At 40.7% G+C, this 27,623-nt stretch overlaps 2 protein-coding genes across 3 annotated transcripts in view; one reads left to right on the forward strand and one right to left on the reverse strand.

The window, feature by feature from the left end:
• Positions 1–1,443, forward strand: part of KATNA1 (katanin catalytic subunit A1) — a 46,233-nt gene extending 44,790 nt beyond the window's left edge. The window contains exon 11 of the mRNA XM_025997986.2: positions 1,076–1,443. Within this exon, the coding sequence (XP_025853771.1) occupies positions 1,076–1,274 (199 nt within the window). The 3' untranslated portion in view covers positions 1,275–1,443. The remainder of the gene's footprint in view (positions 1–1,075) is intronic.
• GINM1 (glycosylated integral membrane protein 1) lies at positions 1,016–27,511 on the reverse strand. 2 transcript variants are annotated; one of them, XM_025997987.2, is made up of 8 exons: positions 27,327–27,511; positions 21,642–21,701; positions 21,375–21,471; positions 12,409–12,560; positions 11,718–11,874; positions 11,001–11,134; positions 8,248–8,411; positions 1,016–3,733 (listed from the first exon to the last, which is right to left on the reverse strand). In XM_025997987.2, exons 1-8 carry the CDS (start codon positions 27,444–27,446, stop codon positions 3,622–3,624), a joined length of 996 nt encoding a protein of 331 aa, XP_025853772.1. In that variant the 5' UTR covers positions 27,447–27,511; the 3' UTR covers positions 1,016–3,621. The 2 variants fall into 2 exon arrangements, with proteins under 2 accessions (XP_025853772.1, XP_025853774.1); XM_025997989.2 differs by having other exon boundaries at positions 11,001–11,131; positions 27,327–27,499.
• Between the last annotated feature and the right edge of the window lie 112 nt (positions 27,512–27,623).

Raw genomic sequence — 27,623 nt, forward strand, 5'->3', positions numbered from 1 at the left:
AAAAAAAGTCTCCAATCCAGTTGATTTAAGTAGGTTTTGTCCTAATCTGAGGTTACTCATTGTAAACGACACAAGGTTGTTGTGAGCATTAGTGAGAACATGTGTACATAAAGCAGCTGCGTCCCTTTGCATAAATAAATGGTGGCTGTTATTAAGGATGAAACTTGGTGAAAGGAGGTCCCTGATTCTGAAGTTTCTTCTTTAAAAACAAAAAACAGGGATCCCTGGGTGGCACAGTGGTTTAGCGCCTGCCTTTGGCCCAAGGCGCGATCCTGGAGACCCGGGATCGAATCCCACGTCGGGCTCCCGGTGCATGGAGCCTGCTTCTCCCTCTGCCTATGTCTCTGCCTCTCTCTCTCTCTGTGTGTGTGTGACTATCATAAATAAATTAAAAAATAAAAAATAAAAAAAACCAACAAAACCAAAAAGAACTAATACAGAGGGGAAAGCTGAAACACCCTAACCTGATCATTTAGTTTTCCCTACACATCTAGAAAATACTGTTCTTCAGCCATCTGGTTCTCTCCTTTCTGATGTATATTCTTTATCGGACACTTAAAATGAAATTCAGTTGCTAGCTTCTTACACCTTTTTTTTTCTTGGACTTCCTACTATCAGTTATTTAAATTAATTAATATCCTTATTTCATCATGGAAGATTTAACTGCTAAAAAACAACTCCAGGGATCCCTGGGTGGCGCAGCGGTTTGGCGCCTGCCTTTGGCCCAGGGCGCGATCCTGGAGACCCGGGATCAAATCCCACGTCGGGCTCCCGGTGCATGGAGCCTGCTTCTCCCTCTGCCTATGTCTCTGCCTCTCTCTCTCTCTCTCTCTCTCTCTGTGACTATCATAAATAAATAAATAAAATAAACTACTTTCAATAAAAATAAAAAAATAAAAAATAAAATAAAATAAAAAACAACTCCAAACAGGCCTTGTATTCTGATACAAGATTCTATGCAATACTCCATAAGTATGTGTAGTGGGATAATTACAAAATAAGAATACTGAAAAAATGTTGTTTACAGGTTTTTATTCAATAAAAATAACACTGTGTGTTTTAATTTAAAACCTAGGGATGCATCCTTGATGGCAATGAGAAGGCGTATTGAAGGTTTGACCCCAGAAGAAATCAGAAATCTTTCAAGAGAAGAAATGCACATGCCTACAACTATGGAGGATTTTGAAATGGCTTTAAAAAAGGTTTCTAAGTCAGTTTCTGCTGCAGACATTGAAAGATATGAGAAATGGATATTTGAGTTTGGATCATGCTAAATTCTCACATGCAAACTGTGAGAAACCTGCCTTAAGTGTTTGAATAATAATTAAATGTAGTATTTCATTGCATCGAGTGCTATATTTTTTTAAACTTTCATAATGGTAAGATTTTAAAAAAAGAAAAGTATGATTCTGAATAAATAAAGGCAATTTTTTAAAGCTGCAAGCAAATCTCTTTTACTTTAGTATTAGCTAATTTCTTTCACTGACCATGTATGTTTGCAGCACAGATGCAATTACTTAGGTTGGAAGTGTCTTTGTATGCACTTCTAGGTACAGCATCTTCTCTTCCACTGTCCGGCTGCCATTCCTTTTAGGGAGTAAGATTGGCTCTAGCACCTTGGGTGCCAGTGAATAACTGAAAATTCCTGAACGTTTTACATAAGTAGCCAACTGAGGCACAAACTATGCACCCACTGTGCCTTCCTGCTTGGCGTTACGGTAGCTTCCCTCCTCTTCCTGGGAGAGCTTTAAAGACCCTTCATTTTATAATATACTTAAAGAGAAAAAAAATACACACACACACACACACACACTCCTGCTTGACTTTAGTCTGCCTACATATGAGGCTGCACTACAGGCTGCTCCCTTTGCTCTAATGAGTGAAATTCATTAGCCCATTCTTTCATGGATACAAAGCATAATTAAATGAACAGTTAATGGTATAAGTTAATAAAAGTTAATGGTATAAAATCTTAAGTAAGCTACCTGTTTAGGATTACTTTTTAGGAACACCTGGGTGGCGCAGCAGTTGAGCCTCTGCCTTCGGCCCCAGGTGTGATCCTGGAGTCCCGGGATTGAGCCCCACATCAGACTACCTGCAAGGAGCCTGCTTCTTTCTCTGCCTCTCATGAATAAATAAATACAATATTTAAAAAAAAATTTTAAGGATTACTTTTTAAAAAATAACTGTATCATCCCAACCATAGAAAAGAGAGCACCATGCCATAGTTCCTGGTCTCCCTGGTAAGGAGGCAAAGCAGGACAGGACTTTGCTGACTGTAAAGCCTACACTCTCCAGTTGGCCACATAGCCTCCTCCACAGTTCTCATGAGATTCTCTGTAAGCTTAATAGACTGTCATTATTTGAAGTTAGAATTGGTGATTTCCAGCATCTTAAAGTGAGGAAGGACATAAAGGGTTACTGGCTGGGTGACTTTAGGATCAAAGTGAATCACATGCTATTATTTATTCATATAATATGGAGAAAGTATATTTCACAGGGCTGTTATTATTAAAAACAGCTAGGCGGAAACAAAACAAAAAACAGCTAGGCGGGATAAAACCTCACTCTTCCACTCTGTTCCCTGTCATCCTTACCCCACACATACATATCTACTTAACCCAATTCTAAGATGGTTTTATTTTTTTCCCCTCTCCACTAAGGTGGTCTTACAAACCAGTCAGTCATTATTTTACTGAACAATGTGTTTAAAATGACAGGTTGCAATAAAAAAGTAATGAATAAAACAAAATAGGAAATATCTGTCACTTGGAATAAAAGCAAGTATTTTATGTACTACATCACATTATAAAACATGTTAATGGGGGTGATGGTTAAAAAAAGATCACTGTTGAAGGATAAATGACACTTAAGGAGCACAAGAGCGCAAGGTACAATCTAATTCCAGGACCAAAGGGCTCATCCGCAGTCTGAACCCTGGCTAAAGCCAGTGTCTGTGAAATCAGCTCTGACACAGAAGCAGTTCTTGCCCAGGATATGTTTTTATACCAAAGCTCTCTATTGTTTTCCTCAAAAAAAGTTTATTTTAGAGTGAGAACAAGTCACTACTATTTTTAAATCCTGGTGCATTCAAAGTAAGTAGTCTTCGTACAGGATACAATCAAATCATGATACACTTAAGTGATTTTATGCTGAGTCACATACTTAATATAAAGGCACATTTTACTGAATAAAAAAATAAGTGTTAAATTCTTGAGCTTTTAAATTAGAATTTCATAAAGTGCTTTTCATAAAGTCTCATATATTATAGTAATTAAGTGGATATAATTTCCTTTATAAAGGCACCTTGAAAAGTATTGGCACGTGGCATTTTGTCCTGCCCTCTCCCTTTTTTTTTTTTTTTTGGTAATTTTGATGTTTCTTCATATCTTCTCTTCCACTTCATTTAAATTTTCCTTAATCATCTGAATAACCAGCTCTGTTACAGAATAAGATGAACTTTAACTTGTCTCCTAAAAGGTCAAGTTTCAGACAGTTTTAGGAGTTTAGCAATTTCTCTAGTGTATAAACAAATTCTTTGCGATTTAAAAGACAATTCTATCCAAGTGGCAAATTGAGAGCCAAAAGACTAATTCAGAGTCCATGATTTGAGATAGTGTTTTAAATGCATGTTTTATCTTCAAGGGTTTCTGCTTTTTTCTCAGGATTATCCGGAAATAAGTGGATAGCTGTGACAGGTATAGCATTTGCTTTATCCAATTGAAGAATTCCTCTGAAATACAAAAACAGAAATTAAACATTTCCTCCATCTACAGTTTGATGGTAAGACAAGGCTATATCAGAGTTAAAATTAAATATATACCTGGGGTTAAGTGTTTTTGCTTCATTTTAGTTAGTTTATAATAGCTGGACAAAAGGGAGAATAAGTCACAAGTAAGAATAGCTGTTAACATGCCTGGTTTTATTAAAGCAGTATAGGAATTAAAACTATGCTACTGGCACAGTACTAGACAAAGAGAAGTTCAGAAGTGAGATTAAAGTATGGAAATTCAGTTCAGAATAAGGTAACATTTCAATTCAAGGGCAAAGGACAACTGAAATGACGGCATCTCTCTTTGGAAAACAAAATCATAACTCAGCTTACCATATACACAAGTGATAGTAAAACATGTTTTAAGAAAAATAATTTTAAGATGGGAAAGGTCAACTTAAGAATTTAAAATCCTAAAAGCCACAAAGGAAAGGCATGAAGTGCTCTGGCCCCAAATTTAACTTTTGTATGATACCAGAAACAAGAGCAAAAGACAAATCACAGTCTGGGATTAAGAAAAAAAAAACTGCAATAGATATTATATGTGTGTAACAGATAAAGGAGCTCCCACATACTGATTATAAAAGGCAACACAACTGAAAAATGGGCAAAGGCTATAAACAGGCACGTCAGCGGAGAAATATATAGCTGATTATCACAAAGTTGCTAGACTCAGTTTGACCTGGACTTGCAAGGGACATAAGCAAGAAGAAAATGCAAAGTAAGATGAGATTTCTCCACAATAGCAAAAACAAAAAAGATTGTTCTCAGGTGTTGAGATATAAACACCCTTTGACCCAGTAATTTCACTTTTAGAAGTCTATCTCCGTAAATACACGTGCAAAGAGGGATCCCTGGGTGGCGCAGCGGTTTGGCGCCTGCCTTTGGCCCGGGGCGCGATCCTGGAGACCCGGGATCGAATCCCACGTCAGGCTCCCGGTGCATGGAGCCTGCTTCTCCCTCCGCCTGTGTCTCTGCCTCTCTCTGTCTCTCTGTGACTATCATAAATAAATAAAAAATTAAAAAAAAAATACACGTGCAAAGAGACGTACATGTGTATATTTAAGGTGCACACTAGAGCATTGTTGGCAATAGTGTGAAATTGGAAGACACTTGGATGTCTACTGGAGGAGTGGTTATGTTATGGCCTACCTATGCTGTAAAACACCACGCCGCCAGAAAGAGGATCAATAAGCAATATGTGTGCTGATAGGAAAAGGTCTGATTCCCAAATGCATGGAGACCCCTGGGGTGGTTCCCAAATGCATGGAGATACCTGGGGTGGCTCTATAGACTCAGGCTACAGCCTATTTCATTATCAAGATTTCATTTTGAGAGTAGTTCACAGTTTCAACATCAGGTCATACTACACATTCAGTGAGGTCAGATCTTTGCAAAGTTGGACCTGGGCAGTTGTTGAATAAAAAGCAAATACTGGGGCAGCCTGGGTGGCTCAGCGGTTTAGTGCCTGCCTTCGGCCCAGGGCCTGATCCTGGAGTCCCGGGATCCAGTCCCGCATCAGGCTCCCTGCATGGAGCCTGCTTCTCCCTCTGCCTGTGTCTCTGCCTCTCTCTCTCTCTCTCATGAATAAATAAAATCCTTTAAAAAAAAAAATACTGTACAAAAGCTAATGTTGAACAGGAAATGAGGGTGGCAGTGTGCAATCTGATTCCCAGATAAGAATTTTATGTGGTGCCCTGTAGGCACACACATCTCACTTGTAAATGTAACATAATGTATATGTGTAGTTGTAAATTAAAAAATATTCGGGACACCTGGGTGGCTCAGCGGTTTGGCACCTGCCTTTGGCCCAGGACATGATCCTGGAGACCCAGGATCAAGTCCCACGTCAGGCTCCCTGCATGAAGCCTGCTTATCTCTCTCTCTGCCTCTCTCTCTGTATCTCTCATGAATAAATAAAATCTTTAAAAAAAAAATAGGCATGCCTCACTGACTCGGTTGAGCACGTGACTCTCAATTTCAAGGCCGTGAGTTCGAGCCCTATGTGGAGTGTGGAGCTTACTTAAAATAAAAATAAATAAAATATTTAAAAGAATTAAATAAAAATTTTTCTTTTAATTTCCTTCTGGCCTAGATAAGAGCAACAGGAAAAAATTACTGGCACACTTGAGACTGCTATGTACCAAAAAAGTTTTGGAGCCTCTGTCATTAGGTGAATAAAGCAATCTGGGGATGCCTGGCTGGCTCAGTGGTTGAGCATCTGCCTTCAGCTCAGGTCATGATTCTGGGGTCCTGGAACAGAGTCCCACATCAGGCTCCCTGCAGGGAGCCTTCTCCCTCTGCCTATGTCTCTGCCTCTCTCTCTGTGTGCCTCTCATGAATAAATTAATTTTTAAAATCTAAAAAAATTAAAGCAATATGTGGGGCAGTTAAGAGCCTTGGCTGATAAACAATCTTATTATTATAAACATAATACTTTGGTTTTACCCAAATGGGACCATACTTTAATGATATCTTACCATGCATTTTTTTTTTTAAGATTTTATTTATTCAGAGAGAGAGACAGAGACAGAGACACAGGCAGAGGGAGAAGCAGGCTCCATGCAGGGAGCCCGACGTGGGACTCGATCCCAGGTCTCCAGGCGGTGCTAAACTGCTGCACCACTGGGGCTGCCTTTACCATGCATTTATATCAATATACAGAATGTGGATAAAAGATGCACACTCTCAAAGTTAACAATGATTAACAATGATTACCTCTAGTTATAAGAATTAAAGAACAGGGAAATGAGGTATTTTAACTGCTCTCTATATTTCTGTATTGATGAAATCTTTTACTACCAGAAAGTATCCTTAGGGCAACTGCCATTTATACTGCAAATCAGGTTTTTAATTTTCTATTGTGTCTCTTCCCACATGGAAGCCCGTAACAAAACATTTGGTAAAAGAATTAAAAAAAAAGTGCAACATGGTTTTCTACACAGCTTTGCATAATAAAGTTCAAAAAAGGTCCTGAGATTCCTGGCAGTCAAAGGAAAAAGGAAAAAAATTATTAAGTTCCAGAATTTTCATTCAGAAAGAAATGGTAAATGTGAATTCTTCAAGGGAAACCAGACTAAAAGGTAGGAGGGATACTAATATTTCTTTACTCCATGGGCGCTTTGCATGCGTTATGGTCTTTCAACAAACCCTTTAAGGGAGGGATTAGTTCAATGTTACACAGGAAAAAATGGAAGGCAAGCAAGTGGAAAAGTGAATGCTTGAATTGGGCCTCTTTTCCCATAAATCCTATGGTCTTTACAAGATAGTACAATATAATTTAAGGCAAAGAGTGTGGTCGTCCCTATCTATGGAGATTTACTTCTATTAAGACAACTGAAAAAAAAAAAAAAAAAAAGACAACTGAAGTGACTAACTTATTTTTCTTTCTTTTTTTTCCTAAGTAAACTCTACTCTCAACGTGGTGCTCCAGTTCATGACCCCATGATCAAGAGTTACATGTTCCACCAGCTGAGCCAGATGGGTGCCCCCTGACTGTTTAACTTACAAAAATACTAATAACAAATTTACTTTTACATTTATAATTTCTTATGGTTAAAAAAATCAAGCTGTACACAAAGGGAAAAAGTCAGTGTGGGGATCCCTGGGTGCTCAGCAGTTTGTTTAGCTCCTTCCTTTGGCCCAGGGTGTGATCCTAGAGTCTCAGGATCAAGTCCCATGTCAGGCTCCCTGCATGGAGCCTGCTTCTCCCTCTGCCTGTGTCTCTGCCTCTGTGTGTGTGTGTGTCTCATGAATAAATAAATAAAATCTTAAAAAAAAAAAAGAAAAAGTCAGTGTTTCTATCCCTGTTCTCATTCCCACTCATTAGAGATAACGTATTTTGTCATTCTAGAAATTTCCTATGCATTTATATACAGAATAGAAAAGTATTTACCCAAATGGGATCATACTGTTACACAACGTTTTCCCCCATCTAATAGAATTTGGATTCTTTGCATCTCAGCTGCACAGAATTCCACTACATGTGTGAACAATTAGGTAAGCCCTCACTGATAAACACTTAAGTTTCCTCTTTTGCTTTTTACTAGCAATGCTACACCAACTATCTCACTGGTCTTCTAAAATCTACTTCATTTTAAATTGATACTTTGAGGTAGAAAATTATACATAGCAAAGCCCTCATTTTATTTTAGTCTAACATTGCATTTTCCATAACAGATATATGTTTCCTTTCTCTAATAGACTAAGTTCTTAGAGAAGAGAGTTTGTATTACATCTGAATCCCCAAGACAAGTGTCCTGTTCATGATAGATATCCAATAAATGTCTTAATTTGGCTAACACTGGGAGACAAGCTAGAAAAAAGAACATTTTCCCTCCCTCTTGTCTTTTTTTTTTCCCTCGTGTCTTATAGCCTTCCTATTATTTATACTTTCTACTCTAAATAATACAGTAAATACAACTCACTCTTTAATCATTAAAACCACTAATGTTTCAAAAATAATAATTACTTACTTGTATTCACAAACTGGGAAGAGCACCTTTAAGATGGTTATTACCACAGCTGCTCCTATAATTCCAACCACCATGACATTCAGGAACATAAAAAATACTGGAAAAACACTGCTCCAGAACCGACACAGATCTTTTCTGAACTTTTCCATCCACTGACACATCACCTAAAAAAGGAGTTTTGATTAGATAAATCAAGGATCATTTAATCTCTAAGAGGCTTTAAAAATTATGTTTTAGTTTTGGGTGATGATAAAATTCTGTATCTTGACTGTTGCTGGTTAGACAGATGTCTACATTTATCAAAACTTACCTAACTACACATTTTATTTTTAAAATTTATTTAAATATTTTAAATTCAATTTTCCAACATACAACACCTAGTGCTCATTGCATCATGTGCCCTCCTTAGTGCCCTTCACCCAATTACCCATCCTCCGACCGTCCTCCCCTCCTGCAACCCTTTGTTTCCCAGAGTTAGCAGTCTCTCATGGTTTGTCTTCCTCTCTAATTTTTCCCCATTCAGTTTTCCTCTTTCCCTTATAGTACCCCCCCTCTTTTTTAAAAGATTTTATTTATTTATTCATGAGAGACAGAGAAGCAGAGACACAGGCAAAGGGAGAAGCAGGCTCCATGCAGGAAGCCCGATGTGGCACTCGATCCCAGGACTCCAGGATCACGCCCTGGGCTGAAGGCAGACTCAACCACTGAGCCACCCAGGCATCCCTCCCTTACAGTCCTTTTCACTATTTCTTATATTATACATATGAGTGAGACCATATATGATAATTGTCTTTCTCTGACTGACTTATTTCACTCAGCATAATACCCTCCAGCAGTTCCATCATATCAAAGTAAGGATTCATCCTTTCTAATGGCTGAGTAATATTCCATTATGTATATATACACCACATCTTCTTTACCCATTCATCTGTCAAAGGACTATTTTTAAATTATTAAAGATTTTATTTATTTGAGAGAAAGCACATGCAGGGGGAGTGGCAGAGGAAAAGGGAGAAGCCGACTCCCCACTGAGCAGGGAGCCTGACATAGGGCTTGATCCCAGGACGCCAGGACCATGACTTGACCCGAAGGCAGACGCTTAACCAACGAGCCACCCAGGTGCCCCCTAACTATATTTTAAATGGGTGCATTTCATTTTTTTTTTATTTTTTTTTATTTTTTTTTATTTTTTAAGATTTTTAATTTATTTATTCATAGAGATGCAGAGAGAGAGAGAGGCAGAGGGAGAAGCAGACTCCATGCAGAGCCTGACGTAGGACTCGATCCAGGGTCTCCAGGATCACACCCTGGGCTGCAGGCGGCACTAAACCGCTGCGCCACCGGGGCTGCCCTGCATTTCATTTTAAAATGTACCTTGATAAGTTCTGTAAATGTATCTTTAAAAATTATATCCTAATAATACAGGCATAGGAATGTTGCTTCATTATCCTTTACAGTTATTTATACTATTATCTATAAATTAAGTGAAAGTTATTGCTAAATGGTAAGAGGTTCAGCTAGTCTACTTTATGCAAAACAGACCAGAGGCAACTATGTGTTTCTAATAGTTGGCGGACAAGAGCAGGAGAAAAAGACAAACATATTAGTGGCTTCTGGCCCAAATGGGGAGTTCACAGTGCACAAAATATGTTCCTATACTTAGAGAGTCAGAGGAGACGCTAAGGTGCATGGATGGCATGGGCTGCCTTGCTCTGAGGGAGGCAGGCAGGCAGGGGAAGGGTGCTGGCGTTTCAGCCAGCCAAAGGTGACTGGAGTTTTTCCAGCAACCCCAAATAAGCAATCCCAACCTTCAGCGGGAACTTCAAAGAAACCTCCAGAATCTTTTGAGACTAACCACAGACCTTGCTCACTTAAATAGAAATTATTAAAAAAAAAAATTATTTTGAGTAAGAGGCCTTAGCTAATATGTATAAAGATATCAAGATACTCAGTCTGAACCCAAATATATGGCCAGGCAACCATATGATGCCCTTAGTAATTTAGGAATACTTAACAAATGGAAATACATTCTTACGTTTGTATCCAGGTTATTTAATCCTGGTAACAACTGCGTGATTTTATAGATTAAAGTGGATGCTCCATTGTACAGATAAAGAAACAGAGGTTAGAGAGACCAGGAGCTTGTCCAAGATCACACAACGAGTAAGTGGCAGAACCAGGATTCAAACCTACGTGATCGGACTCCTGACTGCACTCTTGACCACATGTGCTCGGTCACTGTTCAAGATCCTGAGGGCACCACGCATGTGTGTGTGCACCAGGCAGCAGCACAGAATAAATAAATAGGAATAAGGATGGGAATGACTCTGGAACTGAAAACTGCCCCAAAATGGAATCCAATGACTTGATAATGATTATCTATTATTATTATTTTTTTAATTTTTATTTATTTATGATAGTCACAGAGAGAGAGAGGCAGAGAACAGGCAGAGGGAGAAGCAGGCTCCATGCACCGGGAGCCCGATGTGGGACTCGATCCCGGGTCTCCAGGATCGCGCCCTGGGCCAAAGGCAGGCGCCAAACCACTGCGCCACCCAGGGATCCCCTTATCTAACTATTATTAAATGAAACTTGAACATGGGAATACCTGGAAACATCATACTACAACAGTGAGGAGTCCACTATTAACAGTGTTTCACACTTCCAATCCTCATGGTTTCCACCTCATCTGAAATGCTATTTTCTTCAAAAAATGTTTGTAATATCAAGATAATCCAAAATATTTGATTTACCTTGTATGAAGAAGGAGGCTCTGCTCTGAGAGGAGTCTCAGGTAGTTTGCCAGGTAAAGCGTCTTCATCTACAGTGGTTTCCACATTCCTGATAGGATACTGGCTGGTGGTCTGCAATGAGCTAACACTTTCTACTGAGAAGGAAGAGCCAAGTTACCAAAACGCTAGGTGCATTCTGGTGTGTCTCTTACTAGTTCCATCATTACTATACCAAAAACATGTAGGATACTAAGAATTTACTTTGCCACAGGAGAAAAACAGTAACATTTGATTGTTCATATTTAAATGCCAGAAAGGAGCCATAACCTAGACAGTCATAAGGAGCTAGACCAGTTATGATCCTATCATCACGCAGAATACACAAAGTCAAATCTTCAAAAAGTTCCATGTTTCGATGGAAAAAAAATGAATAGTTCTTTCTCGAAAAGAACCTAAACACTATTCTTATCATGTATTTTGTGATGACTGCCCAGAATAAGGGTAGATAATTACCATAAAATATCACCAAGCAGCCATGACTGATCACTTTTTGTTTCAGTTACTCTCTATTAAGACTCCAGATAGGTTCCTAGAGTTCTTAAATGGACATATAAAGTAACAGGTGTTATAAAGCATTTCTGAAAGAAACCTACTACCAAACATATTAACTACGATTAGAAAGCTACCCACTAAAGAAATAATTTCCTTGATACCCTAAGTAACAGTCTTTTAAAGTACCTTTTTTGGAGAGGTTAGGAAGGGTAAATAAAATGTCACTATCTCGGGAAATAGAATACAGCATGCTTTCCTCCAAAGGTAGGGTGTAGTTTGAATGTCTGAGTATTCCCTGGTTCTTAACTAAAATATCAATTTCAGTAACATCCTTTTGTTGAGCCTATGAAAGAAAAAATAAGCAATTATTCTTTATTTTAAATAATGGATCTATAAGAATCTAAAACTAACTTTTCCTTTTTGTTCTCTTTAACTAAAACACTTATCCTATTCACAATTACTCTTTATTCCCCATACTTTGAGGCATTTAATTAACAACTTTAATCTGAGTGTTTTAGAATTCAGTATCATAAGCTTGTTCTCTGTTCCATTTCATTTACTCAGCCAGAAGAAAAGTTGCAGAGTTATGAACGAAATTCAATCTCTTCACTCAATTTACTAATGTTTGTAATATTTTAAAGCTATAAAAACATGTATAAATATGAATTTTTTAAAACTTAAGACTTTGAATGCTAAGTCTTCAAATGCTAAGCAAATGTTAAAACAAGTAAAAAGTTCTAAAAGATTGAATACAGGCAACATTAGGATACCATTTTTCCTTATCAAGTCAGAAATAAATAAAATAATGCAACACATGCATAACACCCAGCACTAATCTTTACATTTTAATTCCCAAGTAATAATCATACTATCTTACTTGTTTCCCATCGATTTCTACTACCTCTTCTTGAATGACAATTAGTTGCAAACTGGAACCAGAGGTCATAGGCCACTCATGAACTAAAACCCTTACACTGACAATTCCAAAATATTCTTTTTCCTCCGAATTTTCAAGATTTTCATTCTTCACTATAAAACAAAACAAAACAAAACAAAAAACAGCTTTGAACGAAACAAATGCCACGCAATCTGTTACTGAATCTGATTATTTCAACATTTACATGGAACAAGACAATTACATAACAATTTCTTGGCCTTTTTTAATCTCCAACTTCACTGATGTTACAGAATTTATAAAAACAGAGACAACCTGACAAATCCTCAAAATGCTTATAGTCATTTGAAAAGGGAAAAGTGTTCAATGGTCTTTTTAAAATTTAATTTGATTTTTTAAGACTTTATTTATTTATTCTTGAGAGACACAGAGAGGCAGAGACATAGGCAGAGGGAGAAGCAGGCTCCCTGCAGGGAGCCTGATATGGGACTCAATCTCAGGACCCTGGGATCATGACCTGAGCCAAAGGCAGATGCGCAACCACTGAGCCACCCAGGTGCTCCTCGATGGTCTTTAAACTACCACACTAGCAACATCATTCCCATTCTTTTACATAGTTTGTCAAGGAGGAACGAACGGGGCATAACTACTTACGAAGCAGGCCAGAAGACACAGCCCATCAATCTCATGTTTTAGTAAAGCAAGCACATTCATTCATCTGTTCTCTCATTCACAAAATCCAGGGACATAATGGCCCAAGAAGAAAGGACACGGAGTTGTTTTCTCAACACTTTCTCCAATAAGTGACTCGCTGCTGTTGGAGAGGACAGGAATGGGGCAGAGGACAGGACTGCCCTGTGATTGGCACACTAATGGATGAGGGGAGGATTAGCTGCTGGCCCTACTTCTCTCTAGTGAAGAACCCCCTCACCCTGGGAGCCAGTGGCTACCTATGAAGGCAGAAAACAGTACAGAAAAAGATAAATCAATATAAATCAATGAGACCAGTGCAAAAGGAACACTTAGTTTCTCAAATGTTAGTCCCTCAAATGTTACCGTATGAGGATTATTCGCTAAAAAGGAACCCAGATGGATATTCTGCATGCAGACCCAGCTGTTTTAAATTGATTCTGTGCCTTTATAGGCCTATTCCCTTCCCTTTATCTGGAATGTCCTCTACTCTCCACTTTCTCCTCATCCATTTTTTTTTTTGAGATTTTATTAATTTATTTGAGAGTGAGAGAGAGAGAGAGAGAGAGAGCATGAGCAGGGATAGGGGCAGAAGGAGAAGCAGACTCCCCACTGAGCGGGGAGCCCGATGTGGAGCTTGATCCTGGGACTCTGGGATCATGACCTTAGAAGAAGGCAGACACCCAATCGACTGAGCCACCCAGGCGCCCCATTCTCATCCATTTTTAATAAATTCCTACTTAGGCAGTTCTATCTACTGTATCCCTACATTGCTAAGTTCACACCTTTTTTTAAGCAATAGCTTTTTTGTAATGTAGCTCTTTGTTCATAAACCTATCTCCTTGACCAGGCAGCGTTCCCTTGACAGAATGCATCAGGTTTCTTATTCTATGGCTTTTGTTCAGCAGTGATTCCATCCAGAATTACAAATACATAATTTAAAATAATATGCCATCGTAAGTTATCGATACTGTTCAAACGCCTGGTCTGGTGGTTCTAAATCGTAATTAGGCATCAAAACCAACTGGGAAATAGTACAGATGCCAGAGTCTGATCCCAATCTCTGTAAGTCAAAATCTCTGGGAGGCAAAGCCTAACTTTTCTCACTTTTTTAAATAGGTACAGACGTTTCCATTGAGAACAAAGTCTTCACAAAACGGTTCCTCCTTGACTTCCCCATTTCTATAAATAAGTCCACCCTTCTCCAAACTAGCAAGGACAAAAGTTAGCAGGTTACATTTGACTTCTTCACCCTCCTTCCCTATCCAATTAGTTAGTTGCTTCCTTTGGGCCATTCCAGGTCCAGTTTCTCTTAACGTTTGTCCTTCTCATCTCCACCTACCTCCCCACCCAATACGGAGTTCATTAACTACTCGCCATTATAATAGTTACCTAACTAGTCCCTTCTTTCAAACCATCCACACAGCAGTGCCAGATTAACCTTCCATGACAGAGTTTTGATTATACAGCCGCCTTGCTCAAACACCACCAGCAGCATCCCTGTGACTCTTTGGGGGTTCCCTGAATGGTCCTTCTTCAGGGGGAGCACCTGCTGCTCCTCCCTCTCTGATCTGCCTAACCTCTCTCCCATCCTCCAAGCTCCTCCCTTCTCCTGTGGTCCACCTGAGCATGTGTTCCCTGTTTGCCCATCGGTCTTGCTCACAAAACAGTAGGCTCCTTGGCAGTCCATCTGTCTGTCCAAAGGCTGGTACACTAGGCAAAAGAGTGTCGATGGATGAGAAAATGCAGGCCTATAAATACATCAAATTTGGTCCCTAAATCTGGCACCCCTGCTGTAGAACAAAATAAAATTAAACACACAAAAAAGCCCTTGATATTCTGACTTTTCTGACTATGGTAGGTAGCTTTAAAATGGCTCTAAGGGCAGCCCCGGTGGCTCCGCGGTTTAGTGCCACCTTCAACCCAGGGAGTGATCCTGGAGACCCGGCTCCCTCCAGGGGGCCTGCCCCCTCTCTCCGTCTCTCTCTCTGTGTATCTCTCATGAATAAATAAATAAAATCTTTAAAAAAAAAATGGCTCTCAATGACCCATGACCTCCCACGAAATGTGGGCTGGACCCAGTGACTTGTTTCTAACAAACAGAATAAAGTAAAAATGATGGCAAGTCACTTCTATGATTAGATTATAAAGGCTGTGACTTCATCATGCTAGACTCTTGCTCTTGCTGACAGGCTCCCTTGTCCTGTTACCGATACAGCCAGCTGCCATATTGTGAGATGCCCTATGAGGTCCATGCAGCAAGGGAATGAGTGAGGCCTCTGGCCAACCTCTTGCAAGGAACTGAGGCCTCAGTCCAACAGTTCACAAGAACTAAATCCTGTCAACAATCATGAGTGAGCCAGGAAGCAGCCCCAGCAGCGACTTGAGATGACTATATCCTTACCAGAGAGCCAGAGCCACAGGTCCTAGCTAAGCCAAGCTCAGACTCCTGACCTACAAAAACCATGAGATAATATTGTTGTCGGCTACTAAGAATTAAATTGTGACACAGCAACAACTAATACACCTCCCAAATAAGTTTGTTAAAGAATTAAGGAAAGAGGGCTTTTTGTTGTTGTTATATTTGTTTTGAGGATTCTTCGAACTAATAGGATGGGCATTTACTACAGTTATCAAAGAAACTCAATGCAACAACTGGGATGACCAGCAAGGTGACTGTAATATAGTAATACAGACAGCAGCCAGGTCACACTCCACGGGAAATTCCTAATGTGTATGTCATCAATGGAATTATTGCTTATACCAATAACGGCACTTCTTTTCCTAACTATGAAGAATTAGCTTGCTGTATACCAACCTTCTCACTGAGAGCCACTAGTAAAGATGTAAACACACACATATACAATCAAAACCCACAGGGGTCTAGAGGCACCAGAGAGCTGAAAAGTCAGTCAGCATCCCAAAGGCATTTACTGATGCCCAAGCTGAACAGGTAGAGAGGCTGGAGAGCTCAACAGAAAGTAATGACTAAGAGGCCAAGAAGCTAAACAGAGCTAAACGGGCAGATTTTGACAGTCTCATGTAGAGGGGCGTAATAGACGGATTATGGCTACAAAGGTATCCAGGACTTGTGACAAGATCCTAGAGTGAAGGAAGAATAAAAGTAAGCTAATACTCTATGCAGTCGCCTCCCTGCCCCCCAAAACATTTGCTGACTACTAACTCAGGCTGGGCTAAAAAACTGAGCATCTACCTAAGACACTATGAGGTTAAGCAAAAACTCTGGCAGGCTCATGACAGTGAGGAGCAATGGGACCCACAAAAGGATGGGCCCCCATAAACACCCCAAGTTTTCATGTAGGGCGAATGATGAGCTCCATCTGAGGAATAATAGTTACTAAGAAATAGACTACGGCTCACAAAGATGAGAATCGAGCCTTCCATCAGCCCAATCCTCAATTTAAAAATTAAGGTATTCTGTCCCTTATTATCATGACTGTCAGGGATTAAAGTAAATCCCCTTTGGAGCAAGATAATACTATCCAGACACTTTTTAACTTTTCATATACAGTATCAAAAATAACAACACATACTGAAGGAGAAGGATCAAAAGAAAAAACAAAACACATCCAGAATGACTCGAAAAATTAGAGGGGGCAGACATGAACTTTAAAGTTACTGAAAGTGATAGGTTCAAGAAAATAGATGATAGGGCATCTGGGTGGCTCAGTCAGTTAAGTATCTGCCTTTGGCTCAGGTCATGATCTCAGAGTCCTCGGACTGAGCCCCACATTGGGATCCCTGCTCAGCAGAGAACCCGTTTCTCCCTCTTTCCCTGCTTGCAATCTCTCTCTCAAATAAATAAATAAAATCTTAAAAAAAAAAAAAAAAGAAAATAGGGGCACTTGGCACAGTCTGTTAGGCATCCAACTTTTGGTTTTGGCTCAGGTCATGGGATAGAGCCCCACGGTGGACTCACGCACGGCACAAAGTCAGCTTGAGATTCTCTGCCTCACCCCCCTGCCCCTCCCCTGGCTGCTCATGCTCTCTCTCTAAAATAAATAAATCTTTTTTTTTTATTTTTAAGATTTTATTTATTCATTCATGAGAGACACGGAGGCACAGGCAGAGGGAGAAGCAGACTCCATGCAGGGAGCCCGACGGGGGACTTGATTCCGGGTCTTCAGGATCACACCCTGGGCTGCAGGCGGCGCTAAACCACTGCGCCACTGGGGCTGCCCTGCCCATAAATCTTAAAAAAAAAAAAAAAAGAAAATAGATGATAAAATGGAGAATTTCACCAGATAAGTGTAAACTATTAAAATCAAAATTGCAAATATAAAATAAAATTTTTTTAAAGAGGTGGGCTGGTATCCAGGGCCCAAGAAGGAGATGAAAAAAAAAAAAAAAAAAAGAAAAAAGAAAAAATTTAAAAAGAATAAAATGGGGTACCTGGGTGGGTCTGGTCATGATCTCAGGGTCCTGGGATCAAGCCCCTTCTCAGGCTCCCTGCTCAGCAAGGAGCCTGCTTCTTCCTCTCCTCCTCACTCATGCTCTATCTCTCTCTTTCTCTCTCAAATAAATAAATAAAATATTTAACAAAAAACTTACTTAAAATAAATAAAATAAAAAAGAATAAAATGGACATCCTAGAAGTAAAGTCCAGTAAATGAAATTAACTCAATTAGGCAGAGCTGATGAATTTCTGTGCGGGAAGGATGAAAAAAAAAAAGGATTAAAAAAGCACTAAACAGGGATCCCTGGGTGGCGCAGCGGTTTGGCGCCTGCCTTTGGCCCAGGGCGCGATCCTGGAGACCCGGGATCGAATCCCACATCAGGCTCCCAGTGCATGGAGCCTGCTTCTCCCTCCGCCTGTGTCTCTGCCTCTCTCTCTCTCTCTGTGACTATCATAAATAAATAAAAAAAAAAAAAAAAAAAAAAAAAAGCACTAAACAGTGCAAAATCTATATGGAAGCCTAGGAAAGGGTCAAACATACATGTAAATGAAAAGCAAGAAGGGAATAAGAAAGAGGACTTATAATACTTTTTGAAAAGATAACGGTCAAAAATTTTCCCCAAAAGACATCAAGCCACAGATTAAAGAACCCTACACCTGGGGACATCACAGTACAACTACTAAAAACCTAAGACTAAGAAAAAAAATCAAGGGCAACAAGAAAAAGAAAAAACAAAAACCCTATTATCCTCCCTGTAGCAATGAGCCTAACACTGATTCTCAATAGAAACTACAGAAGTTAGAAGACCATGAAATTGGTCTTTAAAATGATGCCTGTGTGGATCAGCGGTTTGGTGCCTGCCTGCGGCCAAGGGCACAATCCTGGAGTCCTGGGATCGAGTCCCACATCGGGCTCCCTGCATGGACCCTGCTTCTCTCTCTGCCTGTGTCTCTGCCTCTCTCTCCCTTTGTCTCTCCTGAATAAATAAATAAGTAAATCTTTAAAAACAAAACAAAATAAAATGCTAACCTGTCTTTCCCTATCTATAAAAAGATCCTCCAAAATGAAGGCAAAATAAAGATGTTTTCAAACAAAAGCTCACATAATTCACGGCATACACATCTGCATTTAGGGGATTTCTTGATCTCTTACTCAGGGGAACTTTTTAGGCAGGGGGAAAATGCGGCCCAAGGGGAACACAGATATTCAGGAAGGAACGAAGAGCAATGGAAAGGGCAACCATTACAGTAAACATAGATGAGTACTGGACTACACAAAATAGTAAAAACAATTATGTAGCATAATTATGGGTAGTACTAGGATTTAATAACACAAAGAGTTAAAATGTATGACAGTAACAATACAAAGCAGAAAGGGAATAATGGAGTTTATATTTTCTGAGGTTCTTGCATTGTTTGGGAAGTGATAAAAATTCCCAGTTTACTGAGCTCAGCAGTAATTATTAAAAGAATAGGAAAATAATTTAAAAACCAAAAGATAGAGGGGGAATGATCAAAGAAAAAATAAAAAAGCCAGGAGAGGGCCAAAAGGGAAAGAAAAAGGGACATGGAACAGATGGGACACAAATGGGAAACACATAATTCAAATTAAAGATTTAAATCCAAATATATTAGTTATTACATTAATGTAAATAAATCAAAACCCCAATTAAAAGACAGATTGACAGACTGATTTTAAATAAGACCCACCAGTATATGTTGCTTATAAGAGATTCACCTTAATTATAAGGACCCAGAGAGACTGAAAGAAAACAGCAAGATACCACACAACAATCTCCCTCTTTCCCACTTGCCCCGGCCAAAAAGCAATTACCATTAAAATAATATAGATAAAATTGACGTTAAGGCAAAAATATCACTAGAGATAAAGAAGAGCATATCATAATAAAAAAAAGTCCATCTACAAAGAAGACAGAACAGTAAATCTGTGTGAAATTGGTAATATTGTGCCAAAACATAGCAAAAATGAACAAAGCTGGAAAAAAAGACAAACCTACATAGTGGAGATTTTAACATACCATTCTCAGGAACTGATAGAGCAAGAAAGCAAACAAACAAATCAGTACTTCCATAACAGACTGAACAATATGATTAACAAAAAATTTTACCTGACACATACAGAACATCATATCCAACTAATCATATGATGTACTTTCTTTTTGAGGGCACACAGACATCTGCATTTCCTAAAACTGACCATCTGCTAAGCCACAAAGCAAGTCTCTAATTTCAGGAGTTAAATTTATACCCAGTGTAGCTCTGATGATAGAGGTGGAAACAGTAAAAAACGAAAGTTCCAAAATTTTTAAAAATTAAGCACCTTAACTTCTAAATGACCCACAGGACAAGAGATTGCACAACAAATAACTGGAAAACACTATGAACTGAATAACAATGAAAGTATGGAATAAATCAAGTACAGGGTACAACTGTTTAGAGAAAAATTCACTGCTTTAAATGTATATGTTAAAACAGATGGTAAGAAGACTATACATATTTCTCATATTCTTTATTTCTTTCAAATACTGTGGTACAACATAACATATTTGCTTGTCTTTAAATAACTCAAGATTTTTTTTTTTTTTAAGATTTTATTTATTCATGAGAGATACACACAGAGAGAGAGGCAGAGACACAGGCAGAGGGAGAAGCATTCTCCATGCAGGGAACCGGATGTGGGACTCAATCCCGGGTCCCCAGGATCAGGCCTTGGGCTGAAGGCGGCACTAAACAGCTGAGCCCCCCGGGCTGCCCAACTCAAGATTTATTTATTTTTTAAAAATATTTTATTTATTTATTCATGAGAGGCAGAGAGAGAGAGCGAGAGAGAGAGAGAGAGAGAGAGACAGGCAGAGGGAGACGCAGCCTCCATGCAGGGAGCCCGACATGGGACTCGATTCCGGATCCTGGGATCACGCCTTGAGCCAAAGGCACTGAGCCACCCAGGCGACCCCCAACTCAAGATTTTAAAAGGTTAAAAAGAATGTTATCTGAGGCACCTGGGGGCCTCAGTTGGTTGAGTGTCTGCCTTTGGCTCAGGTCATGATCCCAGGGCCCTGATCCAGACCCGCATCAGGCTGCCTCCTCAGTGGGGAACCTGCGCCTGCTCCAGCTTCTCCTTCTCTCTTCCCCTTTCCTTCTGCCCCTGCTTGTGTGCTCTCTCTCACTCACTCTCAAATAAACAAATAAAATCTTTAAAAAAAAAAAAAGTGTCGGGCTCCCTGGGTGGCTCAGCGGTTTGGTGCCTGCCTTTGGCCCAGGGCATGATCCTGGAGTCCTGGGATCGAGTCCCATATCGTGCTCCCTGCATGGAGCCTGCGTCTCCCTCTGCCTATGTTTCTGCCCTCCCACCCACCCACCCCCCGCCTCTGTGTCTCTCATGAATAAATAAATAAAATCTTAAAAAAGAAAAAAAGTGTCATCTGGATATAAGGATAGAAGAAACAGAAAACCAGAGAATTAGGCCAATAGCTTATTTTTCTCTTTATTTTTTTATAATTGTGATAAGTACTCCTCCAAGATTTTGCCTCTTACTTGTAAATCTCCCTTATTACCTCTCTGTACATTCTTACATTGATTTCAACCTACCAGAAATGCAGCTCCCATCAATGCCAATCTCACAAGAAAGAAATAGGAATACGCTAGGAATAACCAATATAAAGTAGGATTTGAATTTTAAACACAGTCATATTAGTATACACTCCAGTAATGATGTATAGTATTAACTTAAAATGGAAATTCATCACATAAAGAACCGTGTTTCACAAATTTAGTATTACTAAAAACAGAACAATTACAGAAATAATTTAATAGTACTCACCTATCAAAGTCTGACAGCTTATTCGCGTTACACCACTATTTACAGGGAAGTCATTTACATATACCTGTCCATTCTCATAGGTTATGTTAAGAACAACCTTAAAATAAAGCAGCATATACGTTAATTCCAATGGTTTAAAAATGATGACAAATTCTTCATGTCAAAAATACATTACCTAAGTAAAATAGATTTGTGGGGGAAAATAACATAAGCTGCCTAATACTTAGCTAAGTTATATATTAAAAACATAATCAAAAGTAGACAAACCTGTTCTTTAGATACCTCCCCATCATCTTTCAGGGTAGTTACATTAATTCTGATGCTGTCCTGCAAAACATATAAATTGGATAGGTATGCATTTCACTAAGTAAGAATAACTCAGTTTTTTCTTTTCCCCTCAATTATATTTATTGTATAATCACTTATAACAGCAAAAGAGCATTTTTAAAAACCCAGCATTTTAATTTTACAGCCTTTTTTATGCCCTCATTCATAATTCCAACTTTTCATAATGTGTTTTTTCTTAGTTATGAAATATATCACATTTATGAGCATATAATATGCAAATGTAGGACTTGAAAGAAAAAATTAACACTCATGTACCTACTCCCTAGGTTAAAAACTAGGGTATTGTCCACACCTTAGAAGTCCCGGGTATAACCCTCTCTGTCTTGTTCTCCTCCTTTCCCTCAGAAGAAATATCTATAGTCTTCAATGTTAATCATTTCTTACTTTTCTTTATACTTTTACTGTGTGTCATTCTAAACAATAAGTTGTTTAGTTTTATCTGTTTCTGTGCTTTATATAAGTGGAACAATTTTGCATGTAATCTTCTGGAACTTCTTTTATTTAAAACTGTTGATGCAACCAGCTGAAGACATTTATTTACAGTGCTGTATAAAACCCATCAAATGATTACCAATTTACTTATTTTTCCACTATCAATGGACATTGGAATAGTTTCCAACTTTTTTGTTTTCTTTGAACAAGACTGCTCTAACCTTTTTTTTTTTTTAAGTTTATTGATTTTCCTAGTAATCTCTACACCCAATATGAGGCTTGAACTCGATAGTCACATGTTCCTCTGACTGAGCTAGCCAAGCACCCCTGGTCTAACCCTTCTTAAGTATGTCCCATAGGGTCTGTGGACAAGTATGTATTGTGCACAGTTTTAGTGTCTCTCAAGGTATGCTCAAAAGCAGTTACTCAAATATTTAAATTTATTAATGACACACCTTCTAAAGAGAAGAAAACACTGTTAAGAAGTATTCACCAAAAAAAAAAAAAGAAGTATTCACCAATATTTCTAAGAGGAATTACAGTTTGTCATTTGTAAAGCAAATCCTTACCTAAGTTTATTCACAATTAGATACTGTTATCCTAGAATAAAAAAGTTTTTTTTCCTGGGGGTATTTTTAACTTTGAAAATAGGAAAATTATTCATAATCAAAATAATATACAGGGGATCCCTGGGTGGCTCAACAGTTTAGCACCTGCTTTTGGCCCAGGGCTTGGTCTTGGAGTCCCAGGATCGAGTCCCACATCAGGCTCCCTACATGGGGCCTCCTTCTCCCTCTGCCTGTGTCTCTGCTTCTCTCTCTCTCTCTCTCTCTCATGAATAAATAAATAAAATCTTAAAAAAAATAATATACAAGTGGATCTCTTAGCACTGTGACTATCTCCAATACTTTATATATTTCCAACAAATGAGAAAAAGACTGAAGTGATTTTATGAGACTGAGATGATGCTATTCAAGGAACAGGACTCTAATATGGAAAGCCTGTATTACACATTTGGTACACTTGCCAACTTGCATGGGGGCTTAGGAAGCTTCAGAACCAGTCTGGCTTTCTCCTGGTCCACCCTAATCTAGAATGAAGCATGAGCTAGAACCAATACACTCATCTCTAGAACAAACCAACATTCAGTAAGTCATCAAACTGGTGGTTATATTTTTTTGTGTTCTAATTCCAGCCAAGAATTCCTCTTTTCACTATATTGTTCTTCTAACAGCCCAGAGATAACCCTACAATGATGGCATTCCAAGAAACCTTTTCACACCTTCAGCCTTTCAGTAGTGAACATACGCTATACTGTTGTATACTTACTGCACTTACATATATCACTTGCATAGTGAAATCTGGGGTTTGTAAAAGACAGCAGACACTATCCTGCTGTATTTTGTAGAGAACCAAATTCAATTAAACTTTTTGCTCCTTCCGAATGATTTCATTTCAAAAGAGACCTTAATCCCTTACTGCCCCCTGGGCTCAAGTTCAGAGATAGGTCATATTTCTTGCTATTCCTGAGAGCCTCTGACTGAACTGGAAGTTCAAGCTTGGGAGCCAGGGTGGCGGATACTCAAAGAGTGGGTGGCAGAACTGAAGTTTCTACCCACCCATTTTCAATCCCTCCTCTAATTCCTTCACTCACAAGATGCCCAGCTGGTACACATGGCTTCCTAAGGACAAAGGTAATAAATACCTCATTTAAAATAAATGAATTAAGTTTCAGGGAAGTATATCAAATAAATACACATATAAGAAAATATGTGGGGACGCCTGAGTGGTCCAGCAGTTGGGCACCTGCCTTTGGCCCAGGGTGTGATCCTGGAGCCCCAGGATCTAGTCCCGCATCGGGCTCCCTGCATGGGGCCTGCTTCTCCCTCTGCCTCTCTCTGTGTGTCTCTCGTGAATAAATAAAACCTTAAAAAAAAAAAAAGAAAAGAAAAGAAAATATGTGTCCTCTGGATGTCTTTCTTTGATGAGCAAGTTATTTTAATATTAGAAGAATGTACTACAAAAATTTGCGTTATTTTACAATGTGGGGTAACCTCAACTTCTAACAGTTGCACATGTAAACAAAACAGAAAAATGCCTATAGTCCAGTAGATCTGCATCACTGAGGGGATATGGAGAGAATTTTCTTGACTTCAATCAGTTTTCTTACTAAAAGATCAAGTTAGATACAAAAATGAACAGGTAAACAGATGTCATAAAGCATAAAGCCAGTATAGTAAAATATTAATGGTGGTCTAAGTTTGCGCTATTCAATATGGTACCCACTAACCACATGGGTCATTTATATTTAAATTAATTAAAATTAAATAAATAAAAGTTTAAAAACTCAGCTCCTCTGTTGCCCTGGTCAGCCATTATTTCAAGCACTCCATAATTACAGCAGTCTGGTGACTACTGTAATGGAGAGAGCAAACAAACACCATCACTACATGGAAGTCAGTAGATGACATTTATCTAACATGGTGACCACTGTGACATTCTTTCAAATGTTCTGTACATTTGAAAAATTTCAAAATAGGAGTGCTTGGGTGGCTCAGTCGGTTAAGCATCCAATTCTTGATCCTGGCTAAGGGCTTGATCTCAGTCAAGGTTTTGAGTTCAAGCTCCTTAATGGGCTCTATGCTGGGCATGGAGCCTACTTAAAAAAAAAGAAAAATTTCAAGATAAAACATTGAACAATTTAGATCAAGAGGCTTCAGCTTCCCATGTAAACATTTCCAAGGAATGAGATGCTCCCTCTCTCTGCTCAGCATTCTTTCATCTATGAAATTCTGAGGTTTTTTTTTTTAATATTGACTTATTTGATTTTTTTTTTTTTACTTATTTGATTTTTAAGATTTTACTTTATTTATTCACGAGAGACACACAAGAGAGAGGCATAAACACAAGCAGAGGGACAAGCAGGCTCCACACAGGGAGCCCGATGCAGGACTTGATCCCAGAACCAGGATCACGCCCTAAGCCGAAGGCAGACGCTCAACCGCTGAGCCACCCAGGCGTCCCTATTTATTTGAGAGAGAGAGAGAGCACCAGAGGTGAGGAAAGGCAGAGGGAGAAGCAGACTTTCCACTACGTAGGGAGCCCAAAGTGAGGCTCCATCCCAAGATCCTGAGATCACCACAGCCCAAGACAGATGCTTAACTGACTGAGCCACCCAGGTGTCCCTGAAATTCTGAGTTTAGATCTGGACTTTCCAAAAGTGGAAGGAAGGCATTAAAAGGCAGAACTGAAATGATAACCTCAATGACCTCATTAAGCCCACAGTGCAGTACTTTCAGTTTGCAGTCAAAATGCATTTTTCTCAGACTATAGGGGCAGACTCAAATGTCTTTGGATTCACTAGTTGATGATCATGAATCTTTAAAATTTAGAATAGTGAATTTCCAGAACTTTAAAAATCATTTCATTTTTATCTGGTCTCTTGGTGCTGGCCAATCACATTCCTATTTTTAACCAGTTGCAACTGTGGTCCACATACAATTTCAGATACAAGGGGTTCTTTAGGCTTTCATTGTGGTTTTTTCTTTTTTTAATTTACTTACTCATGAGAGATAGTGAGATAGAGAAAGAGAGAGAGAGAGAGAGGCAGAGGCACAGGCAGAGGGAGAAGCAGGCTCCATGCAGGGAGCCCGACGTGGGACTCGATCCCAGGTCTCCAGGATCAGGCCCTGGGCGGAAGGCGGCGCTAAACCGCTGAGCCACCGGGGCTGCCCTGTTGTGGTTTCTTGAAATGCCCCAGTAGGGGCACCTGGATGGCTGAGTGGTTAAGTCTGCCTTTGGCTCAGGTCCCCATCTGGGGGTTCTGGGATCAAGTCCTGCCTGCATCAGGCTCCTTGCAGAGAGCCTGCTTCTCTCCCTGCGTCTCTCTGTGTGTCTATCATGAATAAATAAAATCTTAGAAAAAAAAAAAAACTGAAATGCATAGCAGAACTGAAACTGAGATATGCTGGTTATTTCTCTTCTCGGAGAAAGTAGTGTTATTAAAAGTTTAGGGACGCCTGGGTGGCTCAGCGGTTGAGCGTCTGCCTTCGGCCCAGGGTGTAATCCTGGAGTCCTGGGATCAAGTCCCACATCAGGCTCCCTGCCTGTGTGTCTGCCTGTGTCTCTGCCTCTCTCTCTCTCTCTCTCTTTTCTCTCTCTCTCTCTCTCTCTCTCTCTCTCTGTCTCTCATGAATAAATAAATAAAATCTTTTTCTTTTAAAGTGTTTTTAGAAAAAAAGTGATACGGTGTTAAGTCACCCCTGAATTTAGAGTATTCAAGTCTTGACCAGTAAGGAACAGTATACCTATACTGTCTCTCTTCATTCTGGGGAAAGTCCCCTTTTTAAAATCTTCAAACTTTTCCCAATCATACATTCAATCGATGAATGGCAAATACTGGTTTATTTCAGCATGACTCCCGGCAAAAGCGGTTAAGAACCGGCCGCCCTGTAGCCCAGGGGCGCAGGGGTGCCCCAACTTTGGCCGCAGAAGCCCCTGGGGCGGAGGGCTTGCTGACACCCACGGTCGGGCCCCACCCCCAGAGCGCCGGGTTGGTGCGCTTCCCGCAGGTTCCCAGGCGGCGCGGTGGGGCTGGGCTGGTCCCGCCACCTCCAAGAGCCGCTCCCGCTAACCTAAGCGTCGGGTCTCGGGCCTCTCCGCGTGCGGCCCCGTCGGCCCCGAGCCGCGCACGCCCCGCTCGCGGGGGGGGGGGGGGGGGCAGTGCTTCCCGCCGCCGCCGGGCAGACAGGTGGCCTGGGATCGCTCCCCTTAGCTCACCGAGAACACTTCCCGAGCACAGAGGGCACGGACACTGCCTGGCCCCGGGGCCTGGGCATCCCCGGGAAGGCGCCATTACCACTAGTGATCGTCCTTCCGACGGCAAAACCCCCTCCGGCTGGCCACGGCGGGACGGCCCTAAGGACCCCGACTTGGGCTGCACGAGGCGCAACCGCACACCAAGGACCCCTTTTCGCTCTCCCGCCTCCCCCTCCCCGGCTGCCCAAGTCCTTGGGGCTGCTCCCCGCCCCTCTCCTGGGCACCCGGACCCCGCCCCTGGCCCGCCGGCCGGTGGCAACAAACATACGGACGCCGAAGTCCCGCGACTCCCGCCCGGGCCTCCCCGGAGGCTGGGGGCGGAGGAGCGGCCGAGCGGCGCCCGCCCCGCCCTACCTTCAGGGCCCGGGATCGCAGTGGCAGCTCTTGGGTAACCGTCACCAGCCACCCGGCGGCCGGGAGCGCCGCGAGCAGGAGCAGCCGGAGGGCAAACGGCGCCGGCGGAGAGCCCTCCATCTTGGACAGGCCGGCGACGGCGGACGGCCGGGAGCCGAGGGCCGAGCCCGCCGGGGGGGCGGGGACGGGGGCGGGGCGAGCCTGTCGGGGGGCGGGACCCCGAGTGAGGGGGCGGGCCGGGCCCGGGAAGGAGCCAATGGCAGGGACGGCTCCGCTCCGGGAGAGGCAGACTGCGCA

This window comes from Vulpes vulpes, chromosome 1, assembly GCF_048418805.1.
Source record: "Vulpes vulpes isolate BD-2025 chromosome 1, VulVul3, whole genome shotgun sequence".
NCBI classification, from domain to species: Eukaryota; Metazoa; Chordata; class Mammalia; order Carnivora; family Canidae; genus Vulpes; species Vulpes vulpes.

Bases quoted from the DNA above. Each gene is read 5' to 3' on its own strand.
- GINM1 (XM_025997987.2), bottom strand. From the start codon at position 27,446: ATGGAGGGCTCTCCGCCGGCGCCGTTTGCCCTCCGGCTGCTCCTGCTC. The intron at 21,472-21,641 runs GTTTGTCTACTT...CTTTATTTTAAG, and splicing joins GGGAGGTATCTAAAGAACAG to GTTGTTCTTAACATAACCTA. The intron at 11,875-12,408 runs GTAAGATAGTAT...TTTCTTTCATAG, and splicing joins TAGAAATCGATGGGAAACAA to GCTCAACAAAAGGATGTTAC.